This window comes from Gouania willdenowi, chromosome 14 (assembly GCF_900634775.1).
Source record: "Gouania willdenowi chromosome 14, fGouWil2.1, whole genome shotgun sequence".
NCBI lineage: Eukaryota > Metazoa > Chordata > Actinopteri > Blenniiformes > Gobiesocidae > Gouania > Gouania willdenowi.
In genome coordinates, this window is record NC_041057.1 from 285,758 (window position 1) to 305,122 (window position 19,365).

General features: G+C 36.9%; 1 protein-coding gene across 1 annotated transcript; it reads left to right on the forward strand.

The window, feature by feature from the left end:
- Positions 1 to 1,970: 1,970 nt before the first annotated feature.
- LOC114475316 (dual specificity protein kinase CLK4-like) lies at positions 1,971 to 18,598 on the forward strand. The gene is made up of 14 exons (XM_028466007.1): positions 1,971 to 2,063; positions 3,648 to 3,683; positions 3,774 to 3,835; positions 3,919 to 4,024; positions 5,420 to 5,486; positions 7,048 to 7,161; positions 7,259 to 7,425; positions 8,097 to 8,173; positions 15,043 to 15,163; positions 15,341 to 15,423; positions 15,509 to 15,588; positions 15,693 to 15,777; positions 16,715 to 16,728; positions 18,463 to 18,598. Exons 2-14 carry the CDS (start codon positions 3,650 to 3,652, stop codon positions 18,596 to 18,598), a joined length of 1,146 nt encoding a protein of 381 aa, XP_028321808.1. The 5' UTR covers positions 1,971 to 2,063; positions 3,648 to 3,649.
- Positions 18,599 to 19,365: the final 767 nt, after the last annotated feature.

A 19,365-nucleotide genomic window follows, 5' to 3' on the forward strand; every position in this document is an offset into this window, starting at 1 on the left:
TAACTTTGTGTATCTTGTAAATGTTCATTCTGCTATAAATTAATTCCGTTCATTCTGAGCATGCTCGACCTGTGGCGTGACATAATCCAAGATGGCCGCCTGAAGCAAGTGTTGGACTTGTGACACACAGTAGTGTTCACATGACAGAGCAGTGATGTCAGCACTAGGGTTGGGTAGGCAGGGCGTTGCAAATCGAGACCAATTTCATATGTTTCTGCTGACAAGTGTTAATCTAACAAAATCAACATCATAAACCATTAAAGAAACATAAACAATTATTTAATATAGCCTCCATACTCTCCAACAACATATATCTCATGACCAGCAGCACATCTGTTGTTTGTGTTGGAAACACAGAAACATGGAGAAAATAACAACAACAACAACTCAGAACATCCTCAGTGAGGAGCATCCACAAAGTCAATCCTTCCTTTTGTTCCATTCACTGTAGAAAATACCAACAATGTTCTGACCTTATCTTTGCTGAAGCTCTGGTAGCTCAGGTGTTGGTCTCCATCTTTTAAAAGATGTTGTTTTTCCTCTAAACAAAGTTTCTCTATCATCTCTATCGCTGTCATCCTGACTGTAGTGTTATCCCGCCCACTAGCGAGAGAACGTAGCAGCAGCCACGCTGGATCAATTCACTAATGCACTATGAACGTACGTATAGCATTTAGCATAGCACGGTTATGTCCAAAGGCAGCGTAGAGAGCTGCCTTTGGACATAAATGGTTTTCATCTTAGGGAACTGACTGAGCATGTGCAAACACGTAAAAACACGCTATGTGAACAGAGGCAGAGCAGCAATGTGCTTTTGGAAGAGGGTGTGGCCTCCTCCTGGCTCCTCCTCCTGCCTTACAGCGGAGTGAGACTGTGCAGCGTCTCTGCCGTACCAGGAAATAGCAATGTTTAGTAATTTGGGCTATGAAAACCACAAAATGCTGACACTTTCAAACTTATAGGTACTGTAGGCTATTGGAAATGGAAAAATAAATAATTTATAATTATATTAGAATTAAAACAAATAATCAAAATATCAATTCACCCTTGGGTAGGCACTGCCTACCTTGACTGCACGTCACTGCTACATGGACACTCTAGTCTTACTCAACCGTCCCATGATGCTTCAAGCTAAAAATCAAACATCTTCTTTTCAAAATAAATGCATCTCTTCTTCTCTTCCATTAGTTTTTTAAACTATTTTGTAAATAGGGCTCTTATTTTGAAGTGAACAGGAAGTGTAGTCAGTAGATCAAAATGTGGGAAATTTGTCTATGTGAGTTTTATGGATCAAATGAGCACATGTTGATATTCTACTTGGTCACTTTCTCACTTCAAATGTTTTCATAACTTTCAAAATAAAGGTAGAGAATCAACAGAGATATTTAGTCTCAGTGTGAACAAGGTTTTTTAACGCTGGAGGTTCCAGATGCATCTTGGGAAACTTGGAAGTATACTTCAGTGGGAACGCTGATCATCCTAATCATACTATAGTATAGAGTATATAGTAGAGAGTATATACTATATTATATTATATAGACAGCATATACTAAGTCTATAGCATATAGTAGAGAGTATATACTATATTATATATTCATTGAGTTTGTAGTGGAGAGTATGTTAGTGAGACATTTACCACACAGCCTTTGTGTGTGTGTGTGTGTGTGTGTGTGTGTGTGTGTGTGTGTGTGTGTGTGCACATGTTGTCAGTCGTCCTCACCTTTGATTTACAGCTGGAATGTGTTTCTTGGAGAACGTCTAAAAAAAGCTGGCTGAGCCTCAGAGGGTCGTGAACCTCCTCTGATCTGTCAGCAGGAAGCTGGGACACATCTCCATTCCCCGTCAAAATAAGAGCACAACATCACTTTCTCCTTTTGGCTTAAATCCCACGAGCCAATGAACACACACTATAGTACAGTATATACACACACACACACACACAGTAAAGGGAGAGAGGTCTAAAGTGTGAAGTGGATCAGGACGAACGGAGTAGAGCTTTGGACGGAGGAGGAAGAGGAAGGTTTGAACAGCTGAAGAACTGATCTGTGACTTAATAAGTCTATGTGAGTTAATAATTCTTCATGAGTTAATAAGTGTATTGATCATGTGCTGGTTTGAACACTTTTGTTAACCTTTAATTTTCATCGTTTCCAATCATGTTAACATTATTGATTGATGGAGATGATCCATGTTCACTAAAGTGTTTATGAAGGACTGAAATAATAATAATAATAATAATAATAATAATAATAATAATAATAATAATAACAACAATAATAATAATAATAATAATAATAATAACAATAATAATAATAATAATAATAATAATAACAATAATAATATAACAATAATAATAATAATAATAATAATAATATAACAATAATAATAATAATAATAATAATAATAATAATATAACAATAATAAAAATATAACAATAATAATAATAATAATAATAATAATATAACAATAATAATAATAATAATAATAATAATAATATAACAATAATAATAATAATAATATAACAATAATAATAATAATAATAATATAATAATAATAATAACAATAATAATAATAATAATAATAATAATAATAATAATAATAACAATAATAACAATAACAATAATAATAATAATAATAATAATAATAATAACTAGAACTGCAAGCGTATTATTTGCTGTGAACAGGTGGATATAAAGTTTATGAAGATGTGATTTAGAATGTAAAAGTTACAGGCTGAAATGCATTTGCACCCACTATAGCGCCACCTAGTGGCACAATTTTGGATCTGTGTGCCCTTCTATAGTTATCCTGTAAATTTCACAGCCGTCAACAAAATACTTCAGCTGAAATAAATATTTGTTGTTTATGTTGGAATAAGCCACGCCCACTTTGAACAGTCGCGAATACCTTCGAGATACGGCCCCAGAATCGACCCAAGGTCAAACCCACCAAATTTGGTAAAAATTGGTCTGGCCTTTTAAGAGATATACATCTCCCATATTTGCAGCGCCCCCTAGTGGCGTAAATAATTCAAATGTGGCTCATACCCCCACAGTCACATGACAACCAAGGATCTTAGCATTTATTTTGAACGAGATATGCAACAGTTATGCATTTTTATAGCTTGGTAGAAAACTTTACTCGTTAATAATTTGTGCATTTTTTGACCAAACATAATTTTTCTATTAAATTTTTAAATAACTCTACGGGCCAAGTTTCACGCTGATTGGACAAAATCTCAAGGAGGAGTTCAAAAAAGTTTTTCCAGTTTTTGCGATTTTGCGCCAACAAAATTATAGGTGAAAATGGGCGTGGCCGAACTCAGCTGATTCAGTGCTATTCAGGGAATCTGTGGCAGACATATGTGAGTTTTTATGGCCGAGGTAAGCTGAGGAGTCTGGACCCACCCTCCAAAGGGCACTGCCCTCCCTTTAACGTGCAGCAACACTTTTACAGAGAGAAAAATAAAAGTTAACTATAGAAATCAGAACAAAAACAATAGGGTTTCCCAGCACCACAGGCCCCTTGTACCCCTAATAACAATAATAATATGATCTGAGTCAGTCAGACTGGGACTCACTGACTTAATGAGTCCTATTGTTTGACTCTCAAACTAAATCAGTTCTTCTGTTTCCTCTCTATGAGAGAGATGGGACGGACAGATGAAGAAGACCCCTGGAGAGGTACACACACACACACACACACACACACACACACACACACACACACACACACACACACACACACACACACACTAATGAGTGTTTGTACAGATGGTGAAGACGAGCACACACAGCGACAGGCAGTGACTGACAGAGGAAGTGACATCACAGAGGTACTGACTGAGCAGGTCAAAGGTCACTGGTCAGAGCGCTCATCATCATCATCATCATCATCATCATCATCATCTTCCTCCAGCTCAGCCTCAGCTCAGTCCATGAAGGTGATGACAGAGTGAAGAAGGACGACGCGTGTGAGGACGGACATATTGTTCACAGCGTGGGACAGCTGCTGAAAGGACGATGTACACACACACACACACACACACACACACACACGCACACACACACACACACACACACACACACACACACCTTGTGTTGAGTAAAAATGATTAAAGATGTTCATCTTTTCATTCAATGAGCGTTAAACTCTGAAAAAGCTGCAGAGTTTACAGTAGTGTTGTAGTCGTTCAGACTGGTCTCAGTCTCGTCTCGGACTCGGGATTTTCTGTCAAGACCGTTAGAGACCAGCACTAATTCCTGCTGTTTGTAAACTTTTTTATAATGTGATAATAACACGGAGAGAAACGGGATAAAACAACCATTATTCATTATTTAATCCACCCTGTTATAATGACCACAACCTTCATTAATGTGTGTGTGTGTGTGTGTGTGTGTGTGTGTGTGTGTGTGTGTGTGTGTGTGTGTGTGTGTGTGTGTGTGTGTGTGGCTACGGTGTCAGTTTGGACTGCTGAGCAGAAGGAGATATGAACTAATCACCTGTAAAAATCCCAGTAAACTCTGTAAAACAATCACCAGTAATAAATATTATCTCCGGTAAATACAGTAGCTCTAATAACTGGTAAAATAATAAACTGATGATATTACAGCCTGTGCAGCAGTACGGGGACACATATACTCCGCCTCTGGGTCCTAGTGCCTGTCTGTCGATGAAGCCTGTTCCGTTTACTGTAGTGTGTGTGTTTAATAAGTCTGTGTGTGTTTAATAAGTCTGTGTGTGTTTAATAAGTCTGTGTGTGTTTAATAAGTCTGTGTGTGTTTAATAAGTCTGTGTGTGTTTAATAAGTCTGTGTGTGACTGTTCCAGGGTTTGTTTTATTTAGTTTCACATCTACCTGTAGATCTATGTTTTTTACACTGATGACAACTTGTTTGTAGTTTTATTTCAGAAAGTTTCACTTTTACAGTTACAGTAAACCTTTATTAATTAAATATCCTAGTTATATTACAGTAACCAAATTAAACTATATCAACTAAGTGAATTAATAAAATAACCTGTTAAAGGCTTTTTCAAACTAAATAATGATCTTATTAAATCGGGGGGGGGGGGTCCCGGGCCGGGAGTCGAGCCTGGACCCGCTGCAGGTGGGGAGCTGCGGCCTCTGTGCATGGGGCGGGCGCTCAACCCACTGAGCTACACACCGCCCCCAGGCTTCTTTTTTTGTCCGTCAAATGTATTTAAAATAAACTAAAATTAAAGAGGGAATGTTATTTAACTGTTGAACCTTGTCACAATTTTATTTATTTATAGATTTTTTTAAATTGAAAAAAAAAATGTTTATGGTCTTGACTCGGTCTCGGCTCCCGAAAGTCTTGGTCTTGTCTTGGTCTCGATGCATTCTGGTCTGGTGTGGTGTTGAACACAACAGTAGTTTGCAGGTTCTCTCTGTGTCCCAGACCAGGTGGTGTGTGTGCTCGGTGAGGGAGCGTTTGGGAAAGTGTTGGAGTGCATCGACAGGAACACGTGAGTCCCACCACTGTACGCTAACACACCGACACACTTACACGCTGACACGCTGATATGCAAACACGCTAACATGCTGACATGCTAACATGCTAACACGTTAACATGCTGACATGTTAACACGCTAACATGCTGACATGCTAACATGCTGACATGTTAACACGCTAACATGCTGACATGTTAACACGCTGACATGTTAACACGCTAACATGCTGACATGTTAACACACTAACATGCTAACACACTGACTGGTTAACACGCTAACATGCTGACATGCTAACACACTAACATGCTGACATGTTAACATGCTAACACGCTGACATGTTAACACGCTAACATGCTGACATGTTAACACGCTAACATGCTGACATGCTAACATGCTGACATGTTAACACACTAACATGCTAACACACTGACTGGTTAACACGCTAACATGCTGACATGCTAACACACCAACATGCTGACATGTTAACATGCTAACACGCTGACATGTTAACACGCTAACACGCTGACATGATAACACGCTAACACGCTGACATGCTAACATGCTAACACGCTGACATGCTAACATGCTAACATGCTAACACGCTAACATGCTAACATGCTAACATGCTAACATGCTGACATGTTAACACGCGGTCCTTTCTGGGCAGTGCAGGCGTCGCAGCAATGTACATGTAATTCCACATCTTGGCGACAGCCAGGCAAAGAGAACCGACTCCTGAGCCGGTGGAGCATCTTTGGGTACCAGGAGTTGCAGAGTTTGATGTCCTTGCATGGGAGCCTGCTAACACCGATAGATCAGTTCATCACGCTACTCAAAGTTACCCCACTGGGAATGGTACGCCTTTACATCTAACATGCTATCAAGCTAATATGCTAATACGTGACCGTGGCTCAGGTGGTAGTGGGTCGTCTTCTGATCGAGAGGTTGGGGGTTCGATCCCAGTACCTGACTATGTGTCGAAGTGTCCTTGGGCAAGACACTGAACCCTAAGTTGCTCCCAGTGGTCGACTAGCGCCTTGCATGTCAGTCCTGTCCCACTGGTGTGTGAATGTGAGAGTGATTGGGTGAATGAGCTGATATGTAAAGCTTTGAGACTGTTTCAGTGGTGATAAAGCTCTATATAAATCATGTCCATTTACCATTTACCATATGCTACCATAACACATTAACATGCTAACAAACAAATATGCTATTATAGTAAAATATATAAACGTGCTAATATGTTAACTTGCTAACATGTTAACAGTGCCAACCTGCTAACACACTAATATGCTAACATGTTAACGTGCTAATATGCAAACATGTTAACATGCCAACACGTTAACATTGCCAACCTGCTAACACACTAATATGCTAACATGCTAACAGGCAAATATGTTAACATGCTAACTCGTTAAAATTGCTAACCTGCTAACACACTAATATGCTAACATGTTCACATGCTAACATGCTAAAATTTGAACATTGCTAACAAACTAACATGTAAACACACTAACCCGATAACATGCTAACATGTTAAGTCTTTTTTCTGAAATCTGTGTGTGTGTGTGTCAGAGGAGAGTGTGTAGCGGTGAAGGTGGTGAAGAACCTGGAGTGTTTCCAGGAATCTGGGAGGTCAGAAGTTGCCGTGCTGCAGGAGATCAACCAGCTGGATGACGAACACGTGTTGTGAGTCACCAGTTATCGTGGTCACCTGTGGATTTGGAACACTACTGAAGTCACTGTGTGTGTGTGTGTGTGTGTGTGTGTGTGTGTGTGTGTACAGTGGCTGTGTGAGGATGCTGGACTGGTTTGATCACCAGGGTCATGTGTGTCTGGTTCTGGAATTACTGGGAATGAACACGTTCACCTTCATCCAACAAAACCACCAACGACCGTTCACCGTCACCGACATCCGACACATGGCCTACACCCTGTGCAGGGCCGTCTGCTGTGAGTCAATGAGTTAATGAGTTAATGAGTTAATAAGTCAATGAGTTAATGAGTCAATGAGTCAGTGAGTTAATGAGTTAATGAGTTAATGAGTCAATGAGTTAATGAGTTAATGAGTCAATGAGTTAATGAGTTAATGAGTCAATGAGTTAATGAGTTAATAAGTCAATGAGTTAATGAGTCAATGAGTTAATGAGTTAATGAGTTAATGAGTTAATGAGTCAATGAGTTAATGAGTTAATAAGTCAATGAGTTAATGAGTCAATGAGTCAGTGAGTTAATGAGTTAATGAGTCAATGAGTTAATGAGTTAATGAGTCAATGAGTTAATGAGTTAATGAGTCAATGAGTTAATGAGTTAATGAGTCAATGAGTTAATGAGTTAATAAGTCAATGAGTTAATGAGTCAATGAGTTAATGAGTTAATGAGTTAATGAGTCAATGAGTTAATGAGTTAATAAGTCAATGAGTTAATGAGTCAATGAGTTAATGAGTTAATGAGTTAATGAGTCAATGAGTTAATGAGTTAATGAGTTAATGAGTCAATGAGTTAATGAGTGACAGAGAACATGTGACTATAATTATTAACAGTAGCTGCTGTGTGTGTGTGTGCATGTGTTTGTGTGTGTGTGTGTGTGTGTGCGTGTGTGTGTGTGTGTGTGTGTGTTCCAGTCCTCCATCGTCACAGGTTGACTCACACTGATGTGAAACCTGAGAACATCCTGTTAGTTTCCTCTGACTGTGACTCAGTGAGTTCTTTATTCATTATTTACATCAACATTATCAATTACAACTGATCAATAATCAATACGAGTCCAGGCTTTACTTTGATCTCCCCTGAAAATATATCCACACAAATTAATTTAATGCTAGTTTAATAAAGCAAGTCTATTAAAGCTAGTTTATTAACGCTAGTATATTAAAGCTAGTTTAATAAAGCTAGTATATTAAGGCTAGTTTATTAACGCTAGTTTATTAAAGCTAGTTTAATAAAGCTAGTATATTGAGGATAGTATACTAACGCTAGTATATTAAAGCTAATTTATTAACGCTAGTATATTCAAGCTAGTTTATTAACGCTAGTTTATTAAAGCTAGTTTAATAAAGCTAGTATATTGAGGATAGTATACTAACGCTAGTATATTAAAGCTAATTTATTAAAGCTAGTATATTAAAGCTAGAATATCAGAGCTAGTTTATTAAAGCTAGTTTAATAAAGCTAGAATGTTAGAGCTAGTATATTAAAGCTAGTTTATTAACGCTAGTATATTAAAGCTAGTTTATTAACACTAGTATATTGAAGCTAGTTTAATAAAGCTAATATATTAAGGCTAGTTTATTAACGCTAGTATATTAAAGCTAGTTTATTAACGCTAGTATATTAAAGCTAGTTTAATAAAGCTAGTATATTAAAGCTAGTTTATTAACACTAGTATATTAAAGCTAGTTTAATAAAGCTAGTATATTAAAGCTAGTTTATTAACGCTAGTATATTAAAGCTAGTTTAATAAAGCTAGTATATTAAGGCTAGTTTATTAACGCTAGTATATTAAAGCTAGTTTATTAAAGCTAGTTTAATAAAGCTAGAATATTAGAGCTAGTTTATTAAAGCTAGTTTATTAACGCTAGTATATTAAGGCTAGTATACTAACACTAGTATATTAAAGCTAGTTTATTAAAGCTAGTATATTAAAGCTAGTTTATTAACGCTAGTATATTAAAGCTAGTTTAATAAAGCTAGTATATTCAGGCTAGTATACTAACGCTAGTATATTAAAGCTAGTTTATTAAAGCTAGTATATTAAAGCTAGAATATTAGAGCTAGTTTTTTAAAGCTAGTTTAATAAAGCTAGAATATTAGAGCTAGTATATTAAAGCTAGTTTATTAACGCTAGTATATTAAGGCTAGTATACTAACGCTAGTATATTAAAGCTAGTTTATTGAAGCTAGTATATTAAAGCTAGAATATTATAGCTAGTATAACAAAGCTAGTTTAATAACGCTAGTATATTAAGGCTAGTATACTAAGGCTAGTATACTAACGCTAGTATATTAAAGCTAGTTTATTAAAGCTAGTATATTAAAGCTAGTATATTGAAGCTAGTTTAATAAAGCTAGAATATTAGAGCTAGTATATTAAAGCTAGTTTATTAACGCTAGTATATTAAGGCTAGTATATTAACGCTAGTATATTAAAGCAAGTATATTAAAGCTAGTTTATTAAAGCTAGTATATTAAAGCTAGTATATTAAAGCTAGTTTATTAAAGCTAGTTTAATAAAGCTAGTATATTAACGCTAGTTTATTAACGCTAGTATATTAAGGCTAGTATATTAACGCTAGTATATTAAAGCAAGTATATTAAAGCTAGTTTATTAAAGCTAGTATATTAAAGCTAGTATATTAAAGCTAGTTTATTAAAGCTAGTTTAATAAAGCTAGTATATTAAGGCTCGTTTATTAACACTAGTATATTAAAGCTAGTTTAATAAAGCTAATATATTAAGGCTAGTTTATTAACGCTAGTATATTAAAGCTAGTTTATTAACGCTAGTATATTAAAGCTAGTTTAATAAAGCTAGTATATTAAAGCTAGTTTATTAACACTAGTATATTAAAGCTAGTTTAATAAAGCTAGTATATTAAAGCTAGTTTATTAACGCTAGTATATTAAAGCTAGTTTAATAAAGCTAGTATATTAAGGCTAGTTTATTAACGCTAGTATATTAAAGCTAGTTTATTAAAGCTAGTTTAATAAAGCTAGAATATTAGAGCTAGTTTATTAAAGCTAGTTTATTAACGCTAGTATATTAAGGCTAGTATACTAACACTAGTATATTAAAGCTAGTTTATTAAAGCTAGTATATTAAAGCTAGTTTATTAACGCTAGTATATTAAAGCTAGTTTAATAAAGCTAGTATATTCAGGCTAGTATACTAACGCTAGTATATTAAAGCTAGTTTATTAAAGCTAGTATATTAAAGCTAGAATATTAGAGCTAGTTTTTTAAAGCTAGTTTAATAAAGCTAGAATATTAGAGCTAGTATATTAAAGCTAGTTTATTAACGCTAGTATATTAAGGCTAGTATACTAACGCTAGTATATTAAAGCTAGTTTATTGAAGCTAGTATATTAAAGCTAGAATATTATAGCTAGTATAACAAAGCTAGTTTAATAACGCTAGTATATTAAGGCTAGTATACTAAGGCTAGTATACTAACGCTAGTATATTAAAGCTAGTTTATTAAAGCTAGTATATTAAAGCTAGTTTATTAAAGCTACTATATTAAAGCTAGTATATTGAAGCTAGTTTAATAAAGCTAGAATATTAGAGCTAGTATATTAAAGCTAGTTTATTAACGCTAGTATATTAAGGCTAGTATATTAACGCTAGTATATTAAAGCAAGTATATTAAAGCTAGTTTATTAAAGCTAGTATATTAAAGCTAGTATATTAAAGCTAGTTTATTAAAGCTAGTTTAATAAAGCTAGTATATTAACGCTAGTTTATTAACGCTAGTATATTAAGGCTAGTATATTAACGCTAGTATATTAAAGCAAGTATATTAAAGCTAGTTTATTAAAGCTAGTATATTAAAGCTAGTATATTAAAGCTAGTTTATTAAAGCTAGTTTAATAAAGCTAGTATATTAAAGCTAGTTTATTAACACTAGTATATTAAAGCTAGTTTAATAAAGCTAGTATATTAAAGCTAGTTTATTAACACTAGTTTATTAAAGCTAGTTTAATAAAGCTAGTATATTAAAGCTAGTTTATTAACACTAGTATATTAAAGTACATGTATCCAGTGAACTTTACTTTCTCATTTTTTATGTTACAGGAGGTGCTGAACACTTTAAGCAGCATTTTGGATTTATTTTGGCAGTTAGATTGGTTCTTTATTTTCATGCCTTATTTGTGAAGCGAAAAAAAAAACGTCCTATATATTATTTATTATTATTATTATTATTTTTGCTGGTATTTAGAGATTAGGATTGAGAGGTGACAGCTGTTACAGTGTCCAAGCAGTTCATGTATTTTTACAAACTCTATATATGTGACAAAGCAATAAAACATGTATATGATCTATATGATCCGTCTCATACAAATATAGAAACACTTGAGTCGCTTCCACTGGGAATCCGTCCGACGTCAACGAGAAAAACACAATCCATATGTTCACTACATTAGGCGCTTCATCTCTGATTCCTCCCCTTGATTGGTCAATCAGGGGTGGGGGAGGGGCATCATTTCTACAGGTACTAAATGACTAATCTATTCTGCTACCGACGTCTGCAAAATGTGTTTAAAAGTCAAGCAGCGCAGAGAAGTTATGACCTCAGAGTTATGATGCCAATGATAATTGATTGTTACGGCTGGTTCCTCATGGCCTCTAAGCACCTCCTTCCTCTCTGATTCACATCAGTAATAACATCAGTAATCAGATACAGAGGGAGGAGCAGCTACTGTAAGAGGACCATCAGCAGACATGGGGAAAGTTGTTTTAGTTTGGACTGGAGAGATTATTGCTCATCCTGTTTTTGTGTTTCTATAATTTAGTGTTTTCGCACTACATTAGCATAGCATTAACCTAGCAATAGCCTTAACGTTGTAATAACTTAGCAACAATCGCTTTAAAGGTTGAAAAAGGTTGAAAAGGTTGAAAAGGTTGAAAAGGTTGAAAACGTTTGAAAAAGCTGAAAAAGTTTGAAAAGGTTGAAAAGGTTGAAAAAGTTAGCATTGCGTTAGCGTCAGCGTTAACATTATGTTAGCATTAGCATTGTGCTAGCATTAATATTGCGTTAGCATTAACATTATATTAGCAATAGCATTGCGCTAATATTAGCATTGTGCTCGCATTAGCATTGCGCTAGCATTAGCAATGTGCTTGCATTAGCATTGCGCTTGCATTAACATTGTGCTAGCATTAACATTGCGTTAGTATTGCGCTAACATTAGCATTGTGCTAGCATTAACATTGCGCTTGCATTAACATTGTGCTAGCATTAACATTGCGTTAGTATTGCGCTAACATTAGCATTGTGCTAGCATTAGCATTGCGCTAGCATTAACATTACGCTAGCATTAGCATTATGCTAACATTAGCATTGCGCTAACATTAGCATTGTGCTAGCATTAGCATTACGCTAGCATTAGTATTGCGCTAGCATTAGCATTGTGCTAGCATTAGCATTATGCTAGCATTAGCATTGTGCTAGCATTAGCATTTCAATAGCATTAGCATTACGCTAGCATTAACATTGCGTTAGTATTACGTTAGCATTGCGCTAACATTAGCATTGTGCTAGTATTAGCATTGGCATTGTGTTAGCATTAACATTATATTAGCAATAGCATTGCGCTAATATTAGCATTGTGCTAGTATAAGCGTTGTGGTAGCATTAGCATTGTGCTAACATTAGCATTGTGCTCGCATTAGCATTGCGCTAGCATTAGCAATGTGCTTGCATTAGCATTGCGCTTGCATTAACATTGTGCTAGCATTAACATTGCGTTAGTATTGCGCTAACATTAGCATTGTGCTAGCATTAGCATTGCGCTAGCATTAACATTACGCTAGCATTAGTATTATGCTAGCATTAGCATTATGCTAACATTAGCATTGCGCTAACATTAGCATTGTGCTAGCATTAGCATTACGCTAGCATTAGCATTGCGCTAGCATTAGCATTGTGCTAGCATTAGCATTATGCTAGCATTAGCATTGTGCTAGCATTAGCATTTCAATAGCATTAGCATTACGCTAGCATTAACATTGCGTTAGTATTGCGTTAGCATTGCGCTAACATTAGCATTGTGCTAGTATTAGCATTGGCATTGTGTTCGCATTAACATTGTGCTAGCATTAGCATTGCGCTAACATAACATTGTGCTAGCAATAGCATTGCACTAGCATTAGCATTGCGCTAGCATTGACATTGCGTTAGCATTGTGCTAAGATTGGCATTGTGCTAGCATTAGCATTGCACTAGCATTAGTATTGCGCAAGCATTAGCATTGCGCTAGTATTGCGCTAACATTTGAATTGTGGTAGCATTAGCATTGCGCTAGTATTGCGTTAACATTTGAATTGTGGTAGCATTAGCATTGCGCTAGCATTAACATTGCATTGGCATTAGCGTTGCGCTAGCATTAGCATTGTGCTAGCATTAGCATTGTGCTAGCATTAGCATTGTGCTAGCATTAGCATTGAGCTAGCATTAATATTGCGCTAGCATTAGCATCGGGTTAGCCTTGGCATAGCGTTAGCAATAGCATTGTTTTAGCATTCAAAAAGTTTGAAAAGGTTGAAAAAGTTTGAAAAGTTTGAAAAAGGTTTAAGAGTGAAAAAGTTTGAAATGGTTGAAAAAGGTTCAAAAGTTTGAAAAATTTGAGAAAGTTTGAAAAATTTGAAATAGGTTGAAAAAGGTTGAAAAGTTTGAAAAAGGTTGAAGAGGTTGAAAAAGTTTGAAAAGGTTGAAAAAGGTTGAAATGTTTGAAAAAGGTTGAAAAAGGTTGAAAAGGTTAAAAAAGGTTGAAAAAGTTGAAAAAGGTTGAAATGTTTGAAAAAGGTTGAAAAAGTTGAATGGTTTGGATCAGTTTCAAAATGGCCGAACTTTCAATGTAAGTGGATGAGAGCAAAAAGTTCCACGAGAAATAACTCAAAAAGTTCAAAAGTTTTCAAAACACTGAGATATAGCAGAGAAGTACAGAATTTTTTGAAAAGTTTGATATCGCAAGTGTTGAAATTAGTTGAAAATTGTGGGACGAGTTTGAGGATACGGAAGAATAATAAAATAGTAGAATAATAATAAAGGGGAACGAATACAATAGTGAGGATGCATTGGCATTTAAAATTTTCTGAAATTTCAGATGTCCCCACATCGGGTCCCCAACCCAAGGTTGTAAAACACTGATTTCAGTGGCTCCTGAATAGATTTATTTCTAAATTTTTCATCGTTTCTGATCGTCTCACGCCCGGGGTGGAACCAACACTACCTCTATTTATTCCTCTCTCTCTCTCTCGTACCCCCTGTAGTACGTACGTACCTCCATTTGAGAACCACTGGTTTACTGGGTGGACGGCCCAGTGTCCTCCTACTTTAGTTCTCTTTAGCCAGGCCACCAGTCCCTTTGTTTCAATACTTTTAATCTAGAGGGGTCGTAACAAGTAATAAAAACGTGTGTAGCGCTTATTTTATTTGATTAAATATCAGTTTATACACAGATTAAATTTAACTCTACATGTTCCCCTTTTTTGCATCATTTTTGACATAAAATTAAGTTCACATGTGGATTTTTACAAGTTCACATTCTACGTGTGTGTGTGCGTGTGTGTGTGTGTGTGCGTGTGTGTGTGCGTGCGTGTGTGTGTGTGTGCGTGCGTGTGTGTGTGCGTGTGCGTACGTGTGTGTGTGTGTGCGTGCGTGTGTGTGTGCGTGTGTGTGTGTGCGTGCGTGTGTGTGTGTGTGCGTGTGTGTGTGTGTGTGTGCGTGCGTGTGTGTGTGTGTGCGTGCGTGTGTGTGTGCGTGTGCGTACGTGCGTGCGTGCGTGCGTGTGTGTGTGTGTGTGTGTGTGTGTGTGTGTGTGTGTGTGTGTGTGTGTGTGTGTGTGTGTAGCAGAGGAAGCTGAAATGTTTGGATGTGAAACTCGTTGACTTTGGAACAGCAACGTTTGATCACCAACATCACCAGTCTGTGGTTTCTACCAGACACTACAGAGCACCAGAGATTATACTGGGTACACACACACACACACACACACACACACACACACACACACACACACACACACACACACACGCACACACACACACACACACACACACACACACACACACACACACACACACACACACACAAACTATATAAAGTGAGTCTTTTATTTTGTTAGTCTAATGTTAGTGTCTGTGTTTAGATTTGGGATGGAACCAATCCTGTGATGTTTGGAGTCTGGGGTGTGTCCTCATGGAGTTCTACCTGGGACGGACACTGTTCCCGGTGTGTTGCACACACACATGCATGTACGCACACACACACACACACACACACACACACACACTGACTGTGGTTCTGTTGTTTTTAGACTCATGACAGTCATGAACATCTTGCCATGATGGAGAAAATACTGGGTCCAATCCCAACACATCTACTGCAGCAGACCAGGTACACACACACACACACACACACACACAATTGTGTACCTGTGTGTATATACGTGTGTGTATATACGTGTGTGTATATACGTGTGAGTGTGTGTGTGTGAGCAGGAAGCAGCAGTACGTGTCTCAGGGTCGTCTAATGTGGGACGATAGCAACTGCTCTGATCATTATAACCAGTGTGAGCCTCTGAAGGTCAGAACACACACACACACACACACACACACACACACACACACACACACACACACACACACACACACACACACACACACACGTTGATCCTAAATACCAGTTTTAGGTTTTACCACTCACTCCTTCCCTCTGTCCACAAACACCACCATTATACCTAAGCTTCACACTGGTCACCTGACTGGTTTGATTACACAACACAATATACACAACTACAACTACACATCTCACTTTAAAATAATCAACTCTTCCCCACCCTTCCATTGTCCTACCCTGACTCCCTCTTCCCTGTTCTCTTCCCCCTATCCTTCCTTAGGGAATGTATGGAATCACAGCAGTGCCAAAATTAAAATGAAATGCATGTGGAAATATAAAGAGAATCAATTTATTATTGATTGTCTTTATATTTCCACCTAGGGCTGGGGCATACCTGTCAAGTATCCCGTATTTTACCCTCTTTCCCGCCATCTTCCTGTATTATTATTTTCCCGTAAATATCCTGTATTTTACAGTAATAATAATTCATAGATGTCTCACTAAACTGAACGACGTCTCTAGCCTCGTGAGAACTTCCACCTGAAATGGTCTGAGTGACAGTTCTCACGAGATTAGTGCTGACATCAGCAACAAACCCAGAACCAACAGAACAGAGATGATGAATGAAAACGTTCTGATGATAAAAACTAAGAACTGGTGTAAATATGTTATAAAATACAACATAGAGTTTATCTTCATAAAGACCATCAGGATGTGACACAGTTACACGTTCTGTTAGATTAATAACTGATATTTTAACGTCTACCACAGCAGAAGGAACCACGTACGTCACCATGAAAAATCATCCAATCACAAGCTCCACAAATATACACTGTTTATAAAGTGTTAAATAATGTAAAGTCTGTAATAAATGTGTTTAATAAGTCATTAGTGAATACCAGAGAATCACATGAGTGAGTATGAGAAATTATAATAAAATAAAATGTTAATGTCTAACTTAAAGACAATGTGAAATTAACAGTAAATATTCAACGTGTTGACTTGTATATAAACTGTAAATATATTAAATAAACACGCGCTTCATATAAACATTTATGTTTTAATTTAGGCTGTTTTATAATTTAGGAATTAGGGCTGGACGATATATCGACCAGTGGGTGACTTGGGGTGTGTTCATGTGGATGGTGGCAGAGGGAAAGAAGCTGTTTTTGTGTCTGGAGGTTCTGGTCCTGATGGACCTAAACCTCCTTCCAGAAGGGAGAGATTGAAACAGTTTATGACCGGGGTGGGAGGGGTCGGCCACAATCTTTCCTGCACGCCTCAAAATCCTGGAGGGGTTCAGGTCCTGGAGGGAGGACAGATTGCAGCCGATGACCTTCTCTGCAGAGTGGATGATACGCTGCAGTCTGGCCTTGTCCTTGGCCGTAGCTGCAGGTACCAGATGGTGATGGAGGAGCAGAGGATGGACTGGATGATGGAGCTGTAGAAGTTCACCATCATCTTTGTTGGCAGACTGAACTTCTTCAGCTGCTACAGGAAGTACATCCTCTGCTGAGCTTTTTTGATAAGGGAGCTGATGTTCAGCTTCCACTTGAGGTCCTGAGTGATGATGGTCCCCAGGAAGCAGAAGTTCTCCACAGAGCTCACTGTAGAGTCTCCCAGGGTGAGGGGGGTGAGGGGGGCTGGGTTCTTCCTGAAGTCTGCTATCATCTCCACTGTCTTTAAAGCATTGAGCTCCAGGTTGTTCTGGCTGCACCAGGACACCAGCCGGTCTGTCTCCACCTGTAGTCAGACTCGTCTCCATCAGAGATGAGACGATGATGGTCGTGTCGTCTGCAAACTTCAGGAGTTTGACCGACTGGTGAGAGGAGGTGCAGCTGTTGGTGTACAGGGAGAAGATCAGAGGAGAAAGAACACAGCCCTGAGGAGATCCAGTGCTGATGGTCCTGGAGCAGAGATGGTTTTTCCCAGCTTCACGTGCTGCTTCCTGTCAGACAGATGTATCAAGTTTTCTATTTTGACAATATAGAAAACTATAATATTTCATATATATGTATATATATATATATATATATATATATATATTATAGCTTATTATGTATATAAAATATTAGTTTTAAGAGTCGCTGCTTTTACTTCTCAGAACAACATGTAAAGCTCAGTTAGATGATTAATAAGTGTCACATATTGATCAGCTGTTTATTAATAAATGTCCCTGTGTAACATTTAGCATCAGTAAATTTAACTTAAAGGCTTGTAGTGGACGCCAGAAAATTTCCCTTATTTTCAAATCCAAAACTTGACAGTTATGATCTGGTGATGGTCACAATTATGCAGTAAAATGAATCCATTTATTTAATTGCAACAACAAAACATGCATTGCTGTCTTTAAAAGTTTACACTTCTTGTAGTGTTGACCTTTGACATCATGTGCAGACAAAGGAAAAAATAAATAAATAATAATGATAATAATAGCGACACAGTATGGTCTCAGAAGCAGCTCATTGGATCAGAGGATTAATCTAAACTAAGTCCAAGTGGAAACTAATCAAACTCAGGTTTTTATTCTGATGCTAGTTTGTAAAAGTTATTGATAAATAAAAGGCTGTAGCAGTATGAATAACTATATTATAACTATATTGTTTTATTTATGTTATGAATGTGTGTATTATCTATTTAGCACATGTTGAGGAGGGCTGAGGAGGAGGAGCTTCGCCACCTGCTGGACCTGATCAGTCTGATGTTGGAGTATGACGTCACTCACAGGATCAGCCTCCAGGAGGCGCTGTGGCACCCCTTCTTCAACGCCGCACGTGCACAGAGATGATCAGCGCGTGCACGCAGCGATCACCTGGTCTGGACCAGATTAAGTTCTGAATTAGATCGAATCCAGTATAAAACTCCGCCTCCTGACCAATCAGTTCTCTTAGAAAATGACTTGCCCAATAGTGGGCGTGTCCTTTTGTGTCCATGTTGCTGATTGGATCTGATCTGACAACTGACAGGAGAGAAAAAATGGATCTATCAATCCTTTTATTTATTGATCACATCCTATAGAAAACATATAGATTTATATTGATGGACTCATCTACTCTATTAATTAATTAGTTAATTAATGTGTTCACATAGTGTGTTGATAAGTTCTGTGGATTTTATATATATACATATATATATATGATCAGGTGGATATGTGAATAGAAATGTGTGTGATGTAATAAAGTCAAAGTATCTACTGGTGTGGTGTCTACAAACCAATATAAACCAGTATAAACCAACATAAACCAGTATAAATCAAGATAAATCAATATAAACCAATATAAATAAAAATAAACCAATATAAACCAGTATAAATCAGTATAGGCAAGGCATATTTATTTGTATAGCGCGATAAAATATTCAATTGTTTAAAATCAATAAGAACATTTAAAATCATCAGTAAAATCATCATGACATCATCATCATGACCATAAATCTCTCTCAATCATACACAGTAGAGAAAAAGTTCCTTTAACTTTGATTTAAAAATGTTCACATGTGATGCTGACTTCAGCTCTGCTGCAGTTTGTTCCACTTCTTTGCAGCATAACAACTAAA